This window comes from Cricetulus griseus, chromosome 2 (assembly GCF_003668045.3).
Source record: "Cricetulus griseus strain 17A/GY chromosome 2, alternate assembly CriGri-PICRH-1.0, whole genome shotgun sequence".
Taxonomy (NCBI): Eukaryota; Metazoa; Chordata; class Mammalia; order Rodentia; family Cricetidae; genus Cricetulus; species Cricetulus griseus.
Window position 1 is genome coordinate 60,214,003 of NC_048595.1, and position 23,806 is coordinate 60,237,808.

Below are 23,806 nucleotides of genomic sequence, written 5' to 3' on the forward strand. Positions count from 1 at the left end.
CTCTGCAATAATTGCTTAATTCAAGTTGCCATATGAATATTAACGTGAAAATTAAAGGGTTGCATTTTCTAAAATTATTCCATTTCATAAGTGTTCTGCTATTTAAAATATCTTGCCCCTGAATTAGTGATCTTTGTTTTAGTTGGAAAATGCGGTATTACTGCTGTGAGGATATTTTCTTTCATGTGTTTTGAATCAAGAAGCAATGCTCACTTAAATTTTAAAATCCATCATTTATAAAGTTTGTCTGCAGCCTAAGTCCTTCATTGTTGGATAGGAGCAGCACCTGCCGTGTTATACAGTTAGCTGAGTTTCTGTTCTACATGGGTGTGGAGTCCAGCTTCCTCATTCTTAGCCTGGCTTTGCCATCTTAGCTTTCTTCATCTCAACAACCAGCCATGCTGTTTGTCTGGCCAACTTACTTCCTAGCATAGTTGCCTTCTACCACAGGCCAAGAGTTCCATGGGAAAGCATCATGAGGAGAACTAGTTAACTAGTTAACAAGAGACAAAAGCAAAATTTTTTTTATAAACATGTACTTTAGTAAAAGCTAGCAAAAGAATAGAATTAGGACCTTGACATATTTTATATCTGATTTAACCTTATAAAGGCCTTTTTTTTCTACTTCCAGGGGACAGTATATCAGAATTAGGATTCTTAGAGTAGGAATGTCAAGATTTAGGCACACTGGGCATGCCTTTATGCTCTCTCCAGCTATCTTCAGCATCTCTTCCAGGCACTGTGATCAGATGGCTTGCCATGTAATCATGGCTCCATCCAGCTCCTATTTTGCTCTTACTGAATGGACAGTATTGAACTGAATTTGGTTCTAGGGAAAGTGTAGATTCTTTGTCAAAATTGCTACCTGTCTAGCAAACCAAACCCAAATAAATAATACCATCTATCTAGGAGGATAAAATACACTTTATTTGATTAAGTAGTATATTGCTATTTTCTTGGAATGTTCATTTAATACATGTAGCTTCAGTTGTGTGTCCCTTTCTCAGTGCACCTATGAGCATAAGAATAAAGTCCATATGCTTTCAGTGTTAGCTAGTGTGGGGTAGGACATTGTGTATAACAGAAGTCCTTACCTCATAACCTATGTCTTGAGGCTTAGAGCAAGAAATGGGTTTTGAAAATCAGTAGTGATTTCTTACCCCCAATTACATGCTGTGGGTCAGGTCTGATAGGATTCCTTTAAGTCACCGTTCAAAGCCATTAAGAAAAATATCATCAGTATTTCTGTTATACAATGAGACACCAAAATTTTCTTTAAAAGTCCCCCAAATTTCATCCTGGAATGTGTTTAATACTTTAGATGAATGTGTAAGGGGATGCACTAGAGAGCTCATGTCTACAAACATGGGGTGGTACAGGGGTATCTGAAATTTCACATCAAATAAAAAGGGTGGTGAAAACTGGAAAGGCCCGTGTGGTGTGATACCTTGTTTGTACAAATGTAGCTTGCCTGAAGATCAGAGGGCAGAGCTAGCCACTAGCTAACCATAGAGGTCTGGAGGTCTGTACAGACAGACAGGCAGTAAGATGTCTGGTTGAAGAGAGGAATATAGGTGAGAGGAGACAAGAACTCACTCTCTTTTTTTCAGTCTGAAGATCTGTAGAGGTAAGAGCTCTAGTGGCTGGCTGCTTACCTAATCATCTGGCAAGCTTTATTGTTAAAATCCCTGAGTTTTACTCTCCATTTACCATCAACAAACATGATGAGGTGGAGCATCATGGTGGGATTCATTTGATGAACAAACCTCATGTAAACAAGAAACAGCATAGAGGAAGAGAAAGAGAAGTAAGATATGACTGCCAGGAACCTACTGTCTTCAACTAGATTATCTTCTAAATTTCTGTCAATTTACAAGCCTATCAGTAGATCCATCTGCTGATTAAGATAGACCCCTTATGATCTAGTTATTTTCTCAAATCCCTATCTCTGAACATTCTGTAGTAGGAACCAAGCCTTCACCACAAGAGCCCTTGCGGAACATTCTATTTCCAAGCCATAAATATGCCCTATTTCCATACTTGATAATGATCTTGTAACTTTGAGTGTCAGACACAACAGAACTGTCTGTTGCCCCATCTCAAACCTCCCAGTGTCCAAGGAAGGGATAAGTGCTAATTGAATAGTTAATTTTCTATTTACTGAAGAAAGAACATAGAGCCACATGTCAGCACAGTAAAGAAGTTAATACAAGTGTCACTAGAAGTTAATAGTGGCTAACATAGAAAATCTGCCTATAGATAATCTATCTTATGCATGATTGACTCAATATTTCTCACAAAGGGATCCAGAAAAATATAATGTTGAAAATTTGGTTCCCAAGCCACATTCTTAGATTAAGGATGAAGTAACTCCTAATCAAGCGTCCTTTGTTTTCAGAGATTACCATGTCTGTTGGTGGTTTAATTCAGTGGTTTGGGTGGCTGTTTCCCTCTACTCAGTTTATTGGTAAATAATAAAAAGTTTTATGATTGTTTAACCAAAGATGGCTCTTTTTCCCCACCACAAACACACCATGTATAAATTGCAAACAAACCCCCATCTTTTTAGCCAAGTATAGTACAGGGAAGAAGGATATGAAGATTCCAGGGATGAATCGATCCCCTGGATCCAGCTAATTTCAGAATATCTTAAATCACCCATGGGCCTGCCAGGCATGGGTGAAATTCAAAAGAGTCTGTCCAGTTAAACTGGTTTGAAATAAGCCTGTGGAAGACAAGGTGTTGTACTTTTTTATATTCTGGAGTCAGTCCCTGAAGATAAGAAATGATCATAAATAAAACAATTGTCTCCAGCATGGCTCAGTTCTCTCAGAATGAGGTTTTGACAAAGCTGTTTATTTTGGAGCAGAGAGAGATCAAAGAAGGAAGATTAACTGAGCCCTCTCTGGGCAGCCACTCAGTAACTTGAGGCGGGTCACTGACACCCGGGCTTTTGTTCCTGCTACCAGGGCCTCAGAAGAAAGAAACTAGGGTTTCAATGTATTTTGGCCTTCTGTGCTGTCGCACTTTTGGAATGTGTGGAGTTGGACTTAAGCACCCAAATGTTCTACCTACTTTCTGCTTTGAAGAGAGGTTGCAGGTCTATCTAAACCTGGCTTGTAAAGTTCCTTTGCAAATATAGCATCTTCAGACACTTGGAAAGCAAGGAGTGGGGGATGGGGCCGTGGGAGGGACAGATGTGATGGGAACAAATTCAGTTCTCTGAAGCACAAGGCAAAAGGCAGGGCTGTTTTCTTCTTCCTGCCTCAAATCACTGCGGATTGTCTCTGTGTGGCCCAAGCCAGTGCTGAGTTGGCCAGGAGTGCCATCTACTGACCTACTTACTCCAGGTCTCTGTGCTTTTTCCCTTGAGGTCTCATTTCTGGCAACAATAAAGAGGAGGAAATTCCAAATGCAGTGGAGGTTTCTGAGCATGTTAAAAATGATTGCTTTGCCTGTGCTGTTTGGTAATTTCCTTCTGTTGCCAGAAGGGTAGTATTTTAAGTTAGCCTGGCCAAATCAGTCATTTGCTTATTTTAATGTTAAAAATGAAGGTGAATCTCAGGAAAAGTGTTAGAATAAATGTTATTCATGCATAGTTTCAACTCAAAGAAATACTTTATTTAGGAGTATTCATTCATGCCAGAATACCATGATATTATTATTGCCAAATAGAATACTTATTTATTAGTAGTATAAAATTTTATAGCTGAATGGCAATACAGGCATTGTCATGTTGTCTCATTCAAATTTGGGGGCCCTAAGATAGTAAATGATAAGGCAAGACATCCAGCCCCAAGCTTTTGACAGTACAAGTTAAAAGTAAACATATTCTTAAGATTTTAAGATCGTTTATGTACTGTATAGTAGATGGGCAACAAAACTCTAAATGGAATCAGGACAGGATACAGTATAGGGAATAGGAGGAATATGGGACTTTTACATCCTTAGCATTTTCCTCCTTGATATTAGTTCCTGATTATAGGATTGAGGTTATGATGAGAGAAATATAAATTGCTCCACTGTTATGTGTATGCGCATTTGAAAGCACTCATCATTAATAAATGCAGTTATACTCAGCCTTTTCAAGCTAGGGCCATTTAAAAATATTTCTCCTAGAGCCTTCCATTTTGAAGATCCTGTAAAATAAATCAGTGGCATTTATTAAACAGTAGTATTCTCTTGGTCAATTATGAGTGTAGCTCCCCACATAGGCTTCTGAACAGTGTGTGGAATTACAGTCAGTCCAGGTGAAAGGAAAGGCACCTGGCATTGTGTCACACATAATCACATCACTTCTTCAAACACAACTGTTTCTGCCATCAAAGGATACCAGACTGTGACTGACTGATGGGAACCTTCACTCCCAAATTGCACCCATTTAGTGGAGTGAGTAGCTAGCATCTGAAAGGCAGGTGCTCCAGAGGGCAAGGGCTGTTTTATCATTCCTAGCCCACCAAGCACTCATGCTGAAGCAGCAGAATAAGCAGGAAGAAAGTCCTGCCAGCCGGGACGGCAGTCTCAAAATAACTCGGCTGTGCATGCGTGAGTGCTGTCGTGAAAGAAAAGTGCCTGGGAAGCTCAGATCGGTTTCCTTATCATCCACGTTTCCCTAAGCTCTACTGCTCTGACTCAGCAGTTAATATACAAGTAATTTATTTTCCAGGGGGTTAGGGGTGGGGAGCAAGATTAGAAAAGAAGAAAATTGTGTAGAGAAACGCTATTTGGGCAACAATGCTGTGCATTTTGAGTGCTTTTGTTTTTGTGAGTAGCTAGCTAGAAGGTGCTTGAAGTGAAATTGACCTTGTTTTCTTTGATCCCTAGATTCTTGAAGTGAAAAGTCCAATAAAGCAAAGCAAATCAGATAAGCAGATAAAGAATGGTGAATGTGACAAGGTAGGTTTCCCAGGAGTGCTACAGCCTGGCATGTCTTTGTTTCTTTGTGTTCCCCTCATCTTTGCTGGCTCTCCTCTCATTGCCACCAGAAGTAAGCAAGACTCCCAAGTGAATGCTTCATCCATGTGCTTTGTAGCTCCTTTCTCCCTGTCTTGCTTTTATCTTCAGTAGTCAGCATGACCTTATGTTACCATTTGTCATGATTCCCACATTACTAAGGAACTTCAGGCACATTACATTGGGATATATGAAGATTCAGCAACGGCAGATCATATCACATACATAAGAAAGATACCTAACCCCTGTGCTTTTTCAGTGTGTCTATGATATGTATAAACTCCAACTTTAAGACTTAGAGAAATGTCAGTCACCTATTATGGGTGGGGTTTAACATGTCAGTAATCTCCCCCTTTGCCTTTACTGAAGTTGGCCTTGAGGCACCCATGCAGTCAGCTCTCTAGGATTCATGAGTCTGAACATATGAAGGAGAGGTTCAGTTACCCTTTTGAGAGAGCTGTTTGAACATAGAACTAATTTGCATAGTGATTTCTGCATGTCATAGACTATTCTGTTCTATAGTCATTTACTGGCATCGGTTATATAACATTTGGAATACTCGAGAACCTTTTTATCCCTCTTATTAAGAACTCATTTTCCTAACAAAACATGATTTGATACTTCCACGTTCAAGCTTAGGTGTTTTGTCCTTATCTAAAATTTTTTGAGATTGAAGAATTAAAAAATGAAAATGCCTCTGCTATCATTAGTGTAAACTGACAATGTAGCATTGGATTTCCAGTATTCCCTGCAGAGTCCTTGTTGTGGGAAACTGAGTCTACTCACTTGAATGTTGTTGAGAGCAACAGACTCAGGAATTGCCCTCCCCCCTTTAAGGCAGGTTTGATAAAGATCAAAATCAGGATAAGAAACTTCACCAACAGAAGACTGTGAACATGGTGTCCATGTAGTTTAGTATATCATGGTGGAATGAAGACCCTAAGCTCTGCATGGATGATTTTTTTAAAGATTTATTGTATTTTAAAGTGTGTGTGTGTGTGCGCGCGCGCGCGTGCGCGCGCACGCACATGAGTACATGTGCCGACAGAAGTCAGAAGAGTGTGTTGGATCGTCTGGAGCTGGAGTTACAGGCAACTGTGAACCATGTGACATTGGTGCTGGGAACTGAACTTGGGTCCTCTGCAAGAGCAGTATATGATCTGAACTGCCAAGCCACCCCTGCATGTATGTTCCTACTCACCAACTGCGTTTTAAAGTTTTGTTCTTTGGGGAACACCCTTCTCTTTCAGGCATACCTAGATGAGTTGGTAGAACTCCACAGAAGGTTAATGACACTGAGGGAAAGACACATTCTGCAGCAGGTGAGAAATGCTTTTTAGCACAACCCTTTTCCCCAGCCTCAAGGCCTTGTTTGTCCTGGAGTAGTATGGTAGCACACGGAGGCCACAGCAACTTCACACAAACAGAATTGCAATTGTGCCTGTAGGGATATTTGGGGAAGACTTAAATATTTGAGGCTACCCAGAATGCCCTTTGGAGCACTCCATGAAACTAATACCAGACATGGTGCTCCTTCCTTCCAACTCATAGCATATATGGGCTAAAAAAAAGAGGTCAGGAGAATGCAGAAACTTTGGAGACCAGGCTTCTGGTTTCATGGGAAAACAGTGATAAGAATTTAAGTCAAGTGTTGTAAACATTTGTCACTCAGTTTGGTAACCTTTTGCCAGTCTATTCTACGGAAAATAAATATTTTTTTTCATTCCCCTTATCTTGTATAACATACATTGTATTATCATGAACTCAACTCTGTAATGCTCATAGCATGAGGAAACTTCTGTTAGCTCAATGTGATGTTTTGAGAAGATAAGAGGGGTGGTTTCTAGTTTTTGTACAAGTACAGTCCATGCCTTTATTCCATTACAGTGGCTATTGGTAAGGTAATTTTCCTTTAACACTTGGGAGGCTATGTGTTCCAGATTCCATAGGAGATTTGTGCATTGCTTCACTTATTTTGTTTTTACTACCTTAAAGTGAGTTGAAATTAGTATTTATTCTACCTTAGTAGTATCTGAACTATTTTTTTAATGTTGATGGTTGATGGTTGCATTTATATCCTGTGTATATGTCTGCTTCAGTCTATAAATAATCTCAAATTAGCCAGCATCTCTTGGTCTAATAAACTTTTAACCCTTCTAGAATTTGCAATAATAGACTTTGTCTGTAGACCTGTGAGTCTCAAATTTAGGTAAGTTCTAGGCTTTGCATGTCCTTTTAAGTGAGCATAAGTAGAGGAGCTGGATTTGAGTGTCTTTGAGGCATGTTTAGCTCTTTACTGGTAGTCATTTCATCCTTCTCTCACAACATCAGAGTACTCGCCTCCTCACGTGGTCATATATTTGCATATTACCTTTGTATATCTTCCCTTATTCTCCTCATTATTGGGTTACTTCTTATACCTAATACAATGCAGATGTCATGCAAATCATTGTTATTCTATATTATATGGGGAATAATGGAAAGTTCAGTAAAGACATTTCTTTTCTCCAAGTATTTTCAGTCCATAGTGTGTTATATCTGAGGACGAAGAACCTGGGATACAGAAGACCCTACTAACTATACTTTCTTCAGCCTCCTTTAATAGAATAGAAATTGGCTCACTGACTAAATGCTGATGATAAATCTGGTAGCTTGTCTTCCTAACTGCTCCCAAACAGTAACTCTACGACTAAAGAGCACTTGTCAGAAAAAGCTGTTGATGCCAAACTGGACCCCCAGTTGTAGGTTTCACAGGTGTCAGGAAGCTTGGAGGAGTAGGCTGTTGGGCGAGGTCTCGCCTGGAAATATCATTGGCACCCTCGATCTAATGTTCTATATTTTGACCTTTGAAAGAACTGTGAGTGAAGGTGGCTTACTTGAGAATTGCTTACAAGCGGATTACTTTAGTATTCTAGAGGGACAGAGTAATAGCTATGAATTTTTAACCTGGCATAAAGGCACTCCAGGGCACACAGCATTTCACCCTAATTGCATTCCAGGCCAGCTGAAAGCTCTATCTTTGGCCATTTGCCTTGTAATGCAACTGAGGCTTGTGATTCTGATACCGTGATATATGCCCTGTCACGGTTTACTGCTTAATTAATTCATATTGTAAAGCATAGCACAGTGGAGGGCTGATGATATTCCCCACCTTGAGGGCCGCTTAGCCGATGAAATGCATTCCACAAAGTCTGTGTAACCACTCCTGGGCAGAACTGAATGTCTGAGCCAAAACTTTGCTGAGGCCAGAAGAGCATCCTGGGCTTCTTCCTTTAAGGTACCCTACTCCAAAACTATGTTCTGACAATTTTATTTGTCTCACAAAAGCTGGCTAGTAGCATTATTTTACTCTGGGGGCATGCTGCCCTGGCTGTCAATATCTACTTTCATGAAAAGAGAGCATTAGATCAGAAAAGACTGCATTCCTAAGTCTTCTTTCCATTGGGTAAAAATACAGTAGGCACAGTCAAAGCAGGAAGTGGGTATCTAGCTTTGGTTAATAATTTGTTTCCTTGTTAAACTATACATTCCATATTTATTTTCAAACTGAGGTTGAGCATTTCTGGCCTCATCAGTTCAGCCTGGGATTGCATCCTATTATCAAAGGAAAAAAAGTACACACACACACACACACACACACACACACACACACACACACACACACACACACATATACACACATATGTGTGTATATGTGTATATATATATATACACATATATACATACATACATACACACACACACACACACACACACACACACACACACACACAAAGAAGGGGAAGAGAGGAGGAAGTAAGAAGAAAGTTAGGGGAACCAGGACTTCCTTAAAGGACACTTCATCAATTTTGATACCATCTAGTTGTCTTGTAGAATTATCATCAAGGTTGCAGGACTAAAAGCATATTGGAATATTCTTAGCAACACAGAGAACCTTTCCCAAGAAGTATTCTACTAAAAATGATCTGGGAAATTAACTGTCAAGTCCTAAAATCCCTTGTAGACTAGAGCCAGGTATCCTCACATGGTGAGATGAGGGCACAGTCCCTCAACTGTGTGCTCATGGCAGCTCATGTTTTCATATGGCAGTATGGTTTCCTATGTACAAATGAAAGACCTGAGTTACAACAGACCAACTCCATTATAAATAAAGTCAAAGCAAAGATTGTTCATGGCTTCCCACTCAGTAAGTGGCCAATTTGGATAGGAGTAAACTGCCCTGGTATTTTGAAAAAAAAAAATCAGACTAAAAGTAATGTATCTACATTTTTATAATTAAAAATGGATTTGAAGAGGGAACCACTGAAATAACAAGTAGATCATACCCTGTTAACACACAACAAAACAACTAGCAGCTGCATGGTAAATCCCACCTCCACCACCTGTGAAAGTAGTTTACACCTATTTCCTTTCACACTCCCATCCTGTACCCTGTCCTCATGTGCTTTTCTTATCGGTAGCCTCTCTGGCTTCTGTTACTATCATGTGTGGGCACTGGAACCACTTTGAAGCAGCATAATGACACCACAGTTGAGCCACACTGCATCAGCAGACAGGGCATTCCCTTAGAAATGCAGAGGGTGCTCAGTCCTTCAGGGATTAATGGGTGTTTTCATGATTTGTGGCCAATTTGGTTGAACTAGCACATGCTAATGTTGTGTTCTGACGTTCTGGCATCGGGAGTCCTGAAACAGAGTGTGTATCTTTACAGAGCCTTCATTTAATTGAGGACATTAGTGCATGCTCTAATAACTCAAACTATTAATATTCTTCTTATTGGTGAATAGGACCAAACTCTCCCAAATGCATTTGCCTTGGCTACTCCTTAGGTCTACGTTTGCATCTGCCTCGATGTATTTTCACAAACCCCATGGAAATTCAGGGGTCTTTTGTTAACTCTATCAGCTCCTGTGTGTGCTATAGCAAGAGTGAGATCCTGTGGCAGCAGAGATGGGAGGCTGGCCTGTGAGTTCTGGGAACCCTTACTAGGCTGAGTGGGTTTCCTAGTGACCAGAAGTTTTTGTGATTTAAAATTAAGTGACTTTTTTCTACAGACAATTCTTATCATCCACATTTCAATTTATTACTAAGTAACTGTAAGTGACTATATTGAGTCATAAAAAGCTATTTTCCTGAAAGGGTGCATTCCCTGTCATTCAAAACAATAGCAACACAAATCAAATCAAATGTTGGGCTCTACTTCTGTAGCACTACATTGTGGTTTCTAATCACTCCGACAACTTGGCTTTATCCAGGTTACACCTTCTGCCTGAAACTCTTAGTTATTAAAAGCAAATTCAGTGGGGCCTATCTGGGTTTTCCTTCCTGCATTTTTTCCCAACATAATATTTTTATTATTTTGGCAATTTCACATCATGCACCCTGATCACACTTCTCAGTCCTCCCAGGTCCCCCCCCCCAAAAAAAAAAAGAGAAAAAATTTGTGTTGCCTATGTCCTCACTGGAGCATGGTCAAACCCCTACTGGCCAGCCCATTAAAGAAAACTGAGTCCTTCCCCCTCAACACCCTACCAGAAACCATTAATTGTGAAGAGCTACACTTTAACATCCTTATCACAGTTTTTAAGGAGTTATGTTTGATGGTTTCCTGTCTAGGCTGTTACTTTGTGGGGGTGTGGGTTGGGGTAGGGATTGTCACAGGAGCCTTCCGTGTCCCTCTTTTTTGCTTAATTTGTTTTAGTGGAGTAAAATGGCCTGCAGTCATGAGGGCTGTAGGGAGATGCAGCAAGCCTGACAGTCCTGTGTTGCTTACTTCTCCCTACAGGTAATTCAGAAGACATTTCTGTTTATATAGTACTTGTAGCCACAGTGCCTTGGTCCTGTAGCAAGTGGTACTTGTATCTTACTTGATTCTCTGACAGCCTGTTGTGTGGAGCAGAGTATGTGCTTTAGCCCCATCTTCCAGATGAAGACACAGTGACGGTCACATAGTGAGCAGTCAGATCTCCATATGCCAGATTCAGGACTCTCTTCTTAGTGTGCAGTTGTTGTTTTCCCTCTGTACGTTTGGTTGTGGGAATGCTGGACTTCGTGGCATTTGCCTCCATTGTAAAAATTTCTAATTACAAGAGCTCCAAGGAAGCTGTTTGTTCCTGTTTTGATCTGATTGCTATTATTTTGAGACAGAATCTTACCATGTGACCCTGCTAAGCCTTGAGCCTCCAGTCCTCCTGACTCAGCCTCCTGTAAGTTAGACTGACAGATGTGTGCCACAATACCTAACTTCCTATAACAGGGGTTCTCAACCTTCCTAAGGCTGTGTCCCTTCCTCATGTTGTGGTGACCCCCAACCATAAAATTATTTTTATTGTTGCTTCATCACTGTAATTTTGTTATGGTTACGAATTATAATGTAAATATTTTGGGAAATGGAGGTTTGGCAAAGGAGTCATGATCCACAGGTTGAGAACCAGTGTCCTATAACTAAAATCTACAAGGTTTTACTGGGATCACAGTTTACCTGCATAATGTAAAAAAGATAACATGCTTAGGAAAGAATGCTTTAATTTAACAAGTTCATCTTTCTATATATTAAGTATCCATGAAGTTTTGTATGTATAGAAATAGCTATGCTGTAAGTCTCTGTGTGTGCGGTTTATAAATTATTAGCTACTAAAACAAGTGTGTGTCCATTTAAGGTCTTTTGTGTCAATTGATGACTTTCTTTCATTGGTTGGTTTTTGTTTGTACATATGTAGAGATAATTGTTTGAGGTTTTTTGTTTTTGTTTTTTGCTTTTGTTTTGTGTTCCTTATTTTTGTTTTGTTCTCAGCCCCATTAGCCCAGGCTGGCCTTGAACATAGAATACTAATTCTATGTTCAATTCAGCCTCCTTGAATGCTGAAATTACAGCATCATCCACAGTGTCTTTATGATAGTAAGCTCTTGTTTAGTCCTGTATAAGTGATGTGCTTTAACAATAAGTGGGCACATCCCTTCTAATAATCTTCTGAGTCCAGCAGCGCAAGCAAGTAAGACACTGTAAGCTACTTCATCCTAACACATAGCAGTCTGCCTGCAGCCAAGTAAGCCAGGCTACACGTTAGGTTTAAAAGGTGATGCTAATAATGTAGACTCTGTTTCTGTTCTGCCTCTTTCATGCATTCATCTTTCGAGAGAAAGATAGCTATTACATCCCCAAACATGTATCTTCATTAGAAGAAAGGCCGAAGATAAAGGGCATATGCTATTGTCTATGACCTCAAGAATTTTCCTAAAAGCCCAGTGACTTCTAACAAGTGAGTGGTAGTGTCTGCCAAAGGCTACAAATGGGTCTAAGGAGACAGGCATTTTAGCTGGACATGCCATTGTGAGAAAATCAGTAACATCGACAAAGTAAATGGCATGTTAGGTCATCAGTTTGCAATGTCTGTCATAGTTCCCCAACCAGAGTGACTTTGTTATTAAAGCCAGAGTTTTAGCTCCCCCAAACAGTTGCAGGGCTCAGATGAAACAATCAGAGCTCAACCTGGAACTGGGCAATTAATTGGATTGAGAGTTGTCCATTCTGTGTTTTTGTGGGTGTTGCCGGGAGCACTTTTTATGACCTACGGGGATTCATTCACAAATGCTTTCAGGAAACCAGCTTTAAGAAAAGAAGTTTTTTAAGTTTTAGTTCTGCAGTTTTCCATCTTAGTGTTACATAATTTAAAACTTGACTGAATAAGTCATAGGCTAAATAATTATATCATTTTTTAAGATAATTGAACTAAAGAGAATCAAATAAGAATGGAAATTGCCAAGTGAAACCTCTGTGTGAAAATCTGTCCTCTTGCCCCATCTGCCCTCCGTCATGAAGTTTACCAAAATCTATATGGTTATCCAAGATAGGGCTTCTCTGTGTAACCCTGGCTGTCCTGGAACTCAATTAGTAGACTCAGCTAGCCTCGAACTTCCTGTACTTCCTGTCTTCCTCTGCCTCCTGAATGCTGGGGTTGAAAGCTTGTACATCATTGCCCAGCAGCATCTATTTCTATTAACAAATTGTTGCCAATGGAAGAATACTTTACATGGTAAAGAAATCAATCAAGGCCATGCCATGCATGATTATCATTGCTGACCTATGGATGGAAGTCCCCCACACCCAGGAAACATGTTACCACTGTGGGTTGTAGCCAATACAGTAAGAAAGGAAATGTGACTACTTTACTTTTAGGGCACAAAGACACTGATTTCTCTTCTTGGTAAAGTTTGTTCTTCCCAGTTATTCAAGAGAATTCATTGAATACAACAGAATGCAATACATGTATGTTCTTATGTAACATATACAGTGCAGTGAATTTCCACAAAGTAAATGCAGCCCGCAGAGCTGCTTCCACATTCAACAACACAACAGTTCAAGCATCCCTGGAAGCCCCCTGAAGTCCTCCCACAGGCTCTCTGGAGCCCCTCCTGTGTTTTGCTCTATGTATTCTTATATTTTCTAAATATTTCATCATTCCATATTCAGAACATTGTTTTTTTTAAGATTTAATTTTCTGTGTACTAGTGTTTTGCCTACATTTATGTATAAGCAACCATGTGCATGTCTGGTGCTCGCAGAGATCAGAAAACAGTATTGGAACCCCTGGAACTGAAGTTACAGGTGTTTGTGAACAACCATTGTGGGTCCTGGGATACAGTGTTCTTAACCACTGAGCCATCTCTCCATCCTGGAACTTTTTTTTTTAATTCATGTGTTCTTTTTTAGGAAGAATTTTATTTCTAGCTGATGATCTTCTTACACCTACTAAAATACTGTCTTTTGAGTCAATGACTAATTGTTTAAAAAAAAAAGTCTTGAACTGTCATCTATCCTTAACCATCTTAGTAAAATGTTCTGTTGGTAATTTCAATTGGTTTATTGAGTATGAAAAGTAAAAGCAGATGGTGTGTCCCTTTGAGGATTTTATTTTAAATGCTTACTATATCTTTGACTTACCGAATTGACTACCAGGCAGTTTGGTAGTAGTGTTGTAATAGGAGCTTGTGATTAATAAGAACGTTTATCACTTGGCTCCATGTTTGAGTCCCGCACTTCTTTTCCTTTGCCTGTGATGTCTGTTGCTTACACCCACACTTTTTCTTCTTTACTTCTTCAGATCGTGAACCTTATAGAAGAAACTGGACACTTTCATATTACAAATACCACATTTGATTTTGATCTTTGCTCGCTGGACAAAACTACAGTGCGTAAATTACAGAGTTACCTGGAAACATCTGGAACATCCTGAGGATACAACAACTGGATACATCAAAAACTATTTTTTTTTTTGGTTGTGATTTTTTTGTTGTTGTTGTTGTTTATATGAAAACATTCAGAATGATACAACCAAAAGGGAAAAAAATAAAAATCAAACAACCTTCAGCTTTATTTTTCTTTAAAGCCAGTCATCATCTCTTGATAAAGGAGAGGTTACGCAAACCAGCCTCAGAGGACACGCCTCTCCAAGGAAATCCCAGGAAGAGTTAGCCTGGCTAGCCTTGAAAACACGCAGACGCAACACAAGCAAACCTAAAGAATGTGTATGGTACCATGGATCTTTCTGTGGTGGTTCATTCCACAGGACGAATGCATATTCAACACACTGCCTTATTACATAACTGATCTATTTATTACCACATACAAATAAAAATTGTGAGGGAATGACACCACCAGACATTATAAGTACTTGGTCCCGTGGATGCTCTTTCAATGCAGCGCCCTTGCCGTCCCAAGCCCAGTGACCTTACTTGTATACCGTGCCACTTTCCACCAACTTTTTCCAAGTCCTTTAACTTGTTGCAGTCTATGTTTTTCCACCTTTGTTTTTCCAGTTCCAGGACACAGTTATCAACTGGGGGGGACCAAATAGCCACCTTGATTTTCTTCCTTGTGGTCTTTTTCCTAAAAGTTGAGGCCCAGTCCTTGGCTGTATCCATGTAATGATCTTGGACATGGTAGATGTACCAAATAGGATCATTTGAATTGCTGTCTAGCCTTAGTCAATAAACCTGTAGGACTTCTAACAAAAGTGTACCTGTAATGTCCACAGTCCAGCACTGTTGAGCTGTTACCAACACTCTTACATCTATTTTACTGTTGCAATATTAGGTGAATATGAAAGTAAAGGCATTCCACAGAGTCATCATTTTATGAGGAATTCTGGTCCTGTTTCTAAAACAACAGTGTAGACATTCTTAATTTTGATCTATTTATTAGTGAGCATTTCACCTGTCTTCAGCTGCCAGTGTGGTGTACTCATTTCTTCTTAAAACAAAAATAGGAATCAGAGTGGGGGGGGGGGTGTTACGTATTTTTGTTTTGTTTTGTTGGTTCTCATATGATTCTCTTAGACTCTCTTATGTTTGAAAAATTTAAACCTTTCTTTGGGGAAAATTCTTGGTTATTCTGCCATGACAGCCTGTATGAACTTGTAGATTTGGTAATTTGGTAACTGTTTAGTCTCTTGCTGATGTCTCCTGAAGGATTTCCTGTAGAGGTGAAAGTAAAAGTGGTCGGGATGGGGGAGAGTCTTGTCCTTGTTGTTCCTTTGTTTTGAAATTAGAAATCTGTCCTGTGGCATGCAAAAGAAGGCAAATTATTTTCTAAAGAAAAAAAAAAACGAAAAACCAAAGTACTTTTGGTGTCATTATTCTATACTTTCTGTAGTGGAGGAATTCAAAGTTAGAGCAACGAACCTTCCAAGTTGTTACCGGAACTCAACTGAAAAGAAATGAAGAAATTCTTCTGGATCCAAAGGGTCGCCACTGGGTCAGCCTTAAGAAAGTCTCTACGTGTGCTAACAGCCTAGTGTCCCCCACATTTGTTCCCACGACAGATGCTGTCTGTCCTTTCATTCAGAGATTAACCAGTGTCTGTACAGAAAATGGTCTTCCCAGACCCGTTCTGTTCTTTCAGGCGGTAATGTAAATGCAGATTAATAATGGAGCGACTTCTGCATTTTAAAAAGGAGATTTTTACACTGTTTCTTTCTATCCAAAGAAACTATTTTTTTCTTTTTTTAAAAAAAGTACGATAATACAGCCATGGTCTTTGTAAATTGCTTTCCTGCAATGTCCTCCTAGAGGACAAGTGTATAAAATTTCAAGAATGTTATGATTCCTCATGATGTTGGCATGAGTCGTACTTGAAGCATTTGGTGTGTAGTCCACTTCTTGGTGTACAGTTGCATAGATATGTACCATGTCATTTTGGACAGTAGATGGTTGATGAACTGTGTGGTTGTAGTTGTGTTTTATTTCTAACTTCACAGGTGAAAAGAGAAACAATATTTTCAACATTCAAAAATCTTTTCAGGTTTCTAACTGCAAACCCACATTCCCATTAAACTAGAGAAGTAAGTGGTTTAACTAATGTGTCTGTATAATTTAACTAGAAAGATGCATATGCAGTTTGGGCCACTTTTATTTTTATAACCAAATTATGTGGTGAAATGTGATTTGGCTTCTTTTGTTCCTAAAGTTACAGAGAAACTAAGATAAAAGAATTACCCCACCACCTGACGCCCAAAGACATAAAATGTAAAGGGTGGGGTAAGGAGAAAGGCAGCTATTGTGATGATAACATTAGAGCTAGAAAATTAGCTAATGCAGATGTCTTCAGAAGATCATGAAATGTAAGTTTGTACATGAATAACAGAATTCAGAACAACTTCCCAACCTATTACCCAGACAACAAAATGAGTTTCCTGTAAAACCCTGGCAGATTAAGATTCATGCTGTAGAATTAGTCTTCTTTCAAATGGTCCTCCTGCTCTTAACATATGATCTGAAAACACAGAAGTAATGAGTCCCGTTCAGCTCATCTCAAAAGAGGTGCCACACTTCTCTAAAAGCAGACCACTCACTTCTGCCACATGTATGTACACTCACTTTTGAACCCTGTTAATATTTTGACACAATGTGTACCCTAACAGTGGCTTTGGTCTTTTAAGCACAAAGGAAAAATGGCAGGGTTTACTTTCATTCATATATATATATATATATATATATATATATATATATATGTTTCAAGTAAAATTAATTGGGTGAATGTGAATATGGTTTGAACCAACAAGAGTTATGATAAACTATCATTAATTTTTTCTCCTGTGATTTCAGGAGGAAAAAAAAACTATGTACAAATCCAACATACATGCATTTATAAATTAGCTTTTGATTTTGATTTGCAACAGGTATGTGTGTGTGACCGGGGGGCTTCTTCTGTCTCTGGATACATCAGTCATGTTAGCAGCAAAAATGTATGCAGTTACTTCATACATCACCATAGTCTGCCCCCTCTCTTGGGTAACATAGATATATCTGTGTCAAAATTAGGGAGAACATAAAAGTGATGAAGCAGGAGATGAGCTTTAGATTTAAAAAAATTTAAATTGCTAAGCAAATCTCTATTCTGAAAAATTACCAGATTTGTGAAAATAACCAATAAAGGTGGGGTTTTTATTTTTCTTTTATCAAAATCAATTGTTGCCGATACCTTTTGCAGGTATACCAACCTAAACTTCAAAACAACAATTATTAGGTCTGTATAACATCCCATTTACCATTTTAAGCCCTACAAATGTAGTTACACACTTGTCTAAGAGCGATTTTACTCTTAAATGCTTTAACTCTACCTATGTAATGAGTTGGTTGTTCAGTGTTGAAATGGTCAATGTCTGTGCTTGGTGGCTTGTGTTCATTTTTCTTGATGTGCAAGTGGTCAGCTCTAGAGTAATTTGCTGTATGCTTATTACTTTCCACCTTTAGCGTTTTGTGTACTAATGCTATGTATTCCTATATTTATATATACATATATTATCAGAATAATCTTGCTTTGGACTGTTGCTCTCCAACTACGACTATGATGCAGAGATGACTACAGCTGCAAAGAATGTGGCGGAATCAGTTCCCACGGTGTAGGTTAGTCTTGGGCTGGAAGTCTACATCTTTCAACCTCCTCTGTTTCATATGATGCTTTTTATTATGTGGGCACTGCCATCCTGAATATTCATTGTAATGATGCAGTCAATTTCAAAGGAAGACAAAGCCACTGCTGTCTGTAAACTGTAAATATGTATTTTGGCACTTGTACTCCAGTATTCTGAAAACAGAGTTATGATGGAAATGCTGACAGATCTTTGATGGTGGCCAGCGCTACCCTGCAGTGCAAAAATAAATTAAGTAAAAATGTATTCTGAGATTAGCAGTGCAAGGCCAACATGTTTTACAAATCTGTCAGTATCTTTCTAATGGAGTGTGTATGTGTAGTTATGTTGAAAGATACACTGTGTATGTGTGTACATGCTTTTATGTGAACTACAAGGCACACAAAAGATGTATTTCCCATCTCTAAATCCCATGTTGAAATGTTAAGTGCAGATGGACAGAAATAGGTGTTTTACTTAAATTCATACATAATCTATTGTGACTCCTTTTTTTGTTTTTTTTTTTTTTACAATGTATATTCTTACAGATTCATTTGCTCAGTCTAACATCACATAAGGGATAATAAGCCCTTAGTCTTTCCTTATAAAAAAAAAATGATGTGTTTCTAAAGAAAAATGGAGAGATTGGAGACTCCCAGAGAATGGACCATGGGCCCCAAAACACCTGAGTACAGAGGCCATCCTCATTTATCTTTGGGTACCCAATTCTTAGCTCCATTTCCTGTGTCCTGAAACCACTACCTAGTTTAGTCTCTTTAAAGACTTATCAAGAAACAGCAGGCACAGTCTTATAATTAAACTGAATTATTTATACATAGGTTTTTTTTTTTTTCCTTTTCCACTATCCCTTTGGAAGGTCATTTTTTTGTAAACTAGCTATGCTATAGCTAGACAAAGTCAGTTCACAAATTCTAGCATTTACTTACCATGGAAAATGCTACTCTGGTTAGGCCGGAGGGACAAAAGTCTATAATGCATTGCTTGACAACTAAACAAGGAATTGGATGTGATATTCTCCTTAGAAGCAAAGAGATTCATATTAAATTTTAGAAGCTGACCTCTTCTTCATTCAGACTGGCAGGCTATTTAGAGGATTACTATGGACTGCCTTGGCTCTTATCAACTGGAAACAGTCATAGGTGTGGAAGCCTCAGTCCCAGCTGGGCTGACATGAGAGGAAAACTCAATTGACCACTCCTACACTGCACTAGCTTCTGTCCTTCCAGCATAGATAGGCTTTTGTCTATTGGAAGTAATGGCTTTGCATCTTTTCCAGTGTGGAGAAAGAGCATCGGGGAGCTGCTGGGCATTGCTCTGGAACTGTCCCAAAGTCCTACTGGGAATGTGCTATACCACAGTGTCTCAGTGTGCCTGTTTGCTTGTCCCAGAGCAGTACTCCATTTGGGCAGGCAGGATACCCGGAGGAGACTGGAAGATCAAGGCCCAATGCTCATAACTCTGTGGTTATGAGACACACTGTCCAAAACTAGTGTCCTTTGTTTTCCTTATTAAGAGCAAAGTAGTTAAAGGTGGTTTATTGGTTTTCTTGGCAGGGTACCACCCAAAGAGGAAATGCTGAGCACATTTCAGTGCTCTGCCTTCTCTGCCACATAACAGTATCCACACCTTCCTCTTTATGCAGTCCCCCTTCTTCAGAGGCATCTCCAGTCTTTCCCAAAGGTTGCAAAATTGCCCTTGCCTCTGAGCTTAGTTCTCTTGGTCTTAATTTCCCTTTAATTAAAGGAGGGTAACCAATACGGTCCCAAAAGCTAGCCAGAGAAATATACGGCAAAACCCCAAATCACTCCCAAGATTGTAAGTGGGCCCTGAGGCTGTTCTACACCACACCCTGAATGGAAGTGCTTTTTGATTCCACTTGTATAATAATGGGGTGATTATTGGGGCCCTAGGCAGGCTGCACAGAATAGGTGGCTAGGACCAGTAAGAACCATGGAACACAGGCAAAGCCACTTGCTCATTTCCCTTGGTAACCATGGCTTCTACACAGCATGCAGCCCCCACCGCAAAGTTCTGTACATTTCAAAGGGTAGGAAAGGATAAATCCAGGTCATTAAAGGGAAATAATCAAAGCTATTGAAAAGATAAAACAAATGAGACACACCAACAGAGCTGTCTGTGCGAGTAATAAGGTTGAAATGCTGATACTGATTTCCAGGCAGAGCCGCATTCCTCACACATGTGGTTTGTGTATCTGCGTCTGGGTGGGTGGTCTGGGGAGAACTGCTAAACACGACAAGATGGCTTAGTTTCTGAGCCGTGGAGGGAAGCATTGAGACAGGCGCAGCCCATGGCATCTGCAGTCCCTGTAATATAAAGAAGCTTGCCGTCTGCTTTGTTCTAGGAGAAAGTTTGAACGTGGTATATTCATTAAAGTGAGTCTCTGTACATTCTATCCAAGGGTAGGAATATATGGGTGAACGAATATACTGCAGCACCTCCCTGCCCTGTCACAGCCCTAAGTGTGGCATGGATCTTAACATCACCATTTATTCTACTGTGTCCCCTGGGTCCTAGGTATGTCTTGAAAGTGGTAACAATTTTGAATAACACCTTGATTTAGATAAGACAAGCTTTCATATTATGCTAAAGGTTCATGCATGTTGTCCTCAAAGAACCAAAAAGAGATACCAAGGGAAACCTAAGTCTAAGGTAGGAGGGTTCTTAAGGGGAATGACCCTCTTGGACTCCTGAAATGTCCACCAACAGCTTTGACAGTCATGAATCACCCTGGTTGTGTCACTCCCTGAATGTCTCTCAGAGTTCCTAGTTATTTTGGCTCTTATATACTTGAGTGAAAAATCATTATTTTCCAAATTTTATATTTATTTACTAGAAACCCCCAAGATCCAGGACTACACTCACTACTAGCTTTTCAGGGTCTGGAACAACTTTAAGACAGTCTGTGTACCAGTCTACATCACACAGAAGTGATAACCATTTTGTAGAGAAATTTTGCATTTAATAAATTTGAGAAAACTGCCCAATATTTAAACCTCTTGGAATCTCATGGCTTGCTGGTCCATTAAATCTCTGGGAGTCACATGTTCCAACTGAACTTGTTTGACTACAGTATAACATTTCCAGAAGTCCACAAAGCAATGGTAGACACATAGGTTATTGATAGATGTTTTGCTTTTAAGGGAAAACTTCCTTGATCAAATAATTTTTAATTATGTCTTAACAACTCATTTACAACTATATTTACAACTCAGTTTGGAATGGTAGTGGTTAAAAAGACAACATAGCAGGGGATACTCTCAGAAGGACATATCAATGTTCAATTGCCACTTAAATTGTTGTCCAAACTTGGACATTTTTAGAATAAAGTTTGCATTTATAACCATCCTAAGAGAAGGCAAGTAAATGGAGGTTCTTTGACAAACCAGGGTACCTGTGCCAAGGGAAGTACTTTGAGACATGCTAAACTGAAATATATCCTTTGATTTCTTTCTGTCCCTTTGGCATGTGTATGAGAAAAGGTAGATCCTATAGGGGAGAAAATGCCTGTCTTCACCTGCTGCCAAATTCGTGATTGATACCCTGTAACAAATGTTAAGAGAGGCAGATTTACTAAACTTTTACATGGCATGGGAGCCCTTACAAATGACCCACAGACCCAGAAAATTTGAAAAGCAGACAGTTGTATAGAAGGGAGAGTGAACACAAAGTAGGTTATACCTAATAGTAATGAGAACTTACGAAGACCTAATTCAGATTCCTTGTACCCTCCTCCAACTATTCGCCAGGATCCATCTGGAATAGTAGTCTATGATCCACTTTTAGAGGAGAGAGAACATCTTTTATGACCGTGTTTCCAGAGAGAAGGGCAGGAGTGAAGTGATAGTGATCCTTTGTTGTTGAGAATACCTGGTATGACAGTGTCATATTTGCAGGTAAGGGGTTCTGAACCCTAGCTGTCATCCATATGGTAATTTAAAGTGTCACCCTCACAGTAAAGGAAACTTAGGGTCAAAAGTTTAGAGGATGCTTTAAGCACTGCCAAGAAGGCCTTAGTTTTTTTACTTGTTCAATGGCTATCTCTGATTTCTGCATCCCTGCCTGTGTTAGCTACTTCAGTAAATGGCTAGATAGGGTCTGGCCACCAGTCTGGTTTTCAGGACTCATTCCTTATTTGGGATCCTGTTTCCAATTGTCTGTTGAGGCTGTAGTGCTCCTCCTGGCACTCAACACTTTGGCTTGAGAGGCTATATTGTCATTACCACCTGCTGGGTTACTCTGCTGATGCTAAATCTTTGGCCACTGGCAGGATAGTAGATCCAGCATCCCTGGAGTTATTTAGTTGGCATGTCCTCTCATAGTGAGAGTATGTCCTAGAATTTTGCTGTTCTCTACTCTGTCACCAGGCTATGCTATCTGATTTCACTTGACATTTTAATGGTTCTCAGTTGCATAATCATAATTCCCAGCTTAGAACAAGCATTCAGAGAATGTTGAGCCAATGGGTAAGTGGCTTAAAATAACTCTCACCCTTGGCTTGTAAGAAGATTGCTACCCTGATGGCATTCTCTGCTTTCTCTTTCCCCAAATCATCTCCCATATTCTGTTATTATATGGGACAGTGTGCAGGCAAAAGCCATGGGCACCAAAGTCAGAAAAGCTTGGTTTTGTAACCTGAGCTGTATAACCAGAGAAGATGTACTTTTCTGAGCTTTGGTTTGCTTACCTATGAGATGGTATTAATGTGGTTTTGAAGATTAGGAGGTTTGGGTGTGTTAAGCTTACAGTGGCTGGTCCGTATCAACAAATGGTAATTATTTATTTTCTATTATGGTAGTGGTGTTTGGCAGGAGTCTTCTATCCTCCTTTCTTTTTGTTAAACTTTGCCAGATTATATGCTACACTGTTTGGCACTGTTTGCCCTTAAGCCTTACGTAGATTTAAACCTGATCGCTAGCCTGTTATAATATGCCACAATAACAGCTCCAGTCACTGTCCACACACACACACACACACACACACACACACACACACACACACACACACACACACACACACACATCATTGTGGAGAAGTCACTGTGTAAGAGACTTTGACCCCTCTGAAACTGCTTTTAGACCATGGAAAGGAAAGGGATCCATAAACAAAGCACTCTACATATCTCTCTAGCGTTGGAGTTAGGTGACCTCTGACAGAGTTGGACACATTTTCTACTGCTTAAGCTTGGTTGCTAGAGGAAAAGACGGCAAAGCTGAGGTCCTCACTGTCCCACTTCCCCTTAAATGTCATCTCTGTGTTTATTGTCAGGCTTCCTTTCTCCAGGGTAGAATCCATGCCCTCCCGTCTTCCAGCCTCCCAAGTCCTTTCCTCCGTCCTGGAAGCTCACATCACAGTGTGACTCCCTCCAACACTTCTCTGGTTCTCATCTACTTCCTTCTTCTCCCCACCCCCACTAAAACTTGAATTACCTTAGGACCACTCAAATGAACAAGAAAAATGTCCCCACATCAGTATTAACTTCTGTCCATTTGCCATTCATTGCATCCATCAAGTCTGAGGATTAGTACATGGCCATTTGGGGGAGTTGTTTTTGTGCTTATGGTTAGGGAGACGTCAGGTTGAAATTCTCATCACTTTGGAAGTTTAAATGTAATTAAACTACTTAAGCAGAAGTTATTTGCTCTATATTAAAATTTTAAGCAGTTTTCTATTATAATTGGTCAAGACATTACATTTCATGACTATAGCTATGGTGGGAATATTGTTAGCAACTACAGAAAATCCATAGGCATCTTCAAAGGTCATTTAAGGTTTTAGCTTGCTGATGTTACCTAGTCTGGATCTGGCTATTTCCTTTCCATTCTGTAGATACAAAAGTCTTTTCTCTCTGAAGCAGCAATGTCAACCTGAGGCTAGACCTTCTCTGAGGCTACATGGAAATCCTA

General features: G+C 39.6%; 1 protein-coding gene across 1 annotated transcript in view; it reads left to right on the forward strand.

The window, feature by feature from the left end:
* Mllt3 (MLLT3 super elongation complex subunit) overlaps positions 1-18,139 on the forward strand; it is a 266,421-nt gene extending 248,282 nt beyond the window's left edge. The window contains 3 exon segments of the mRNA XM_027400386.2: positions 4,825-4,896; positions 6,204-6,275; positions 14,055-18,139. Of these exon segments, the coding sequence (XP_027256187.2) occupies positions 4,825-4,896; positions 6,204-6,275; positions 14,055-14,186 (276 nt within the window). The 3' untranslated portion in view covers positions 14,187-18,139.
* The last annotated feature ends 5,667 nt before the right edge of the window (positions 18,140-23,806 follow it).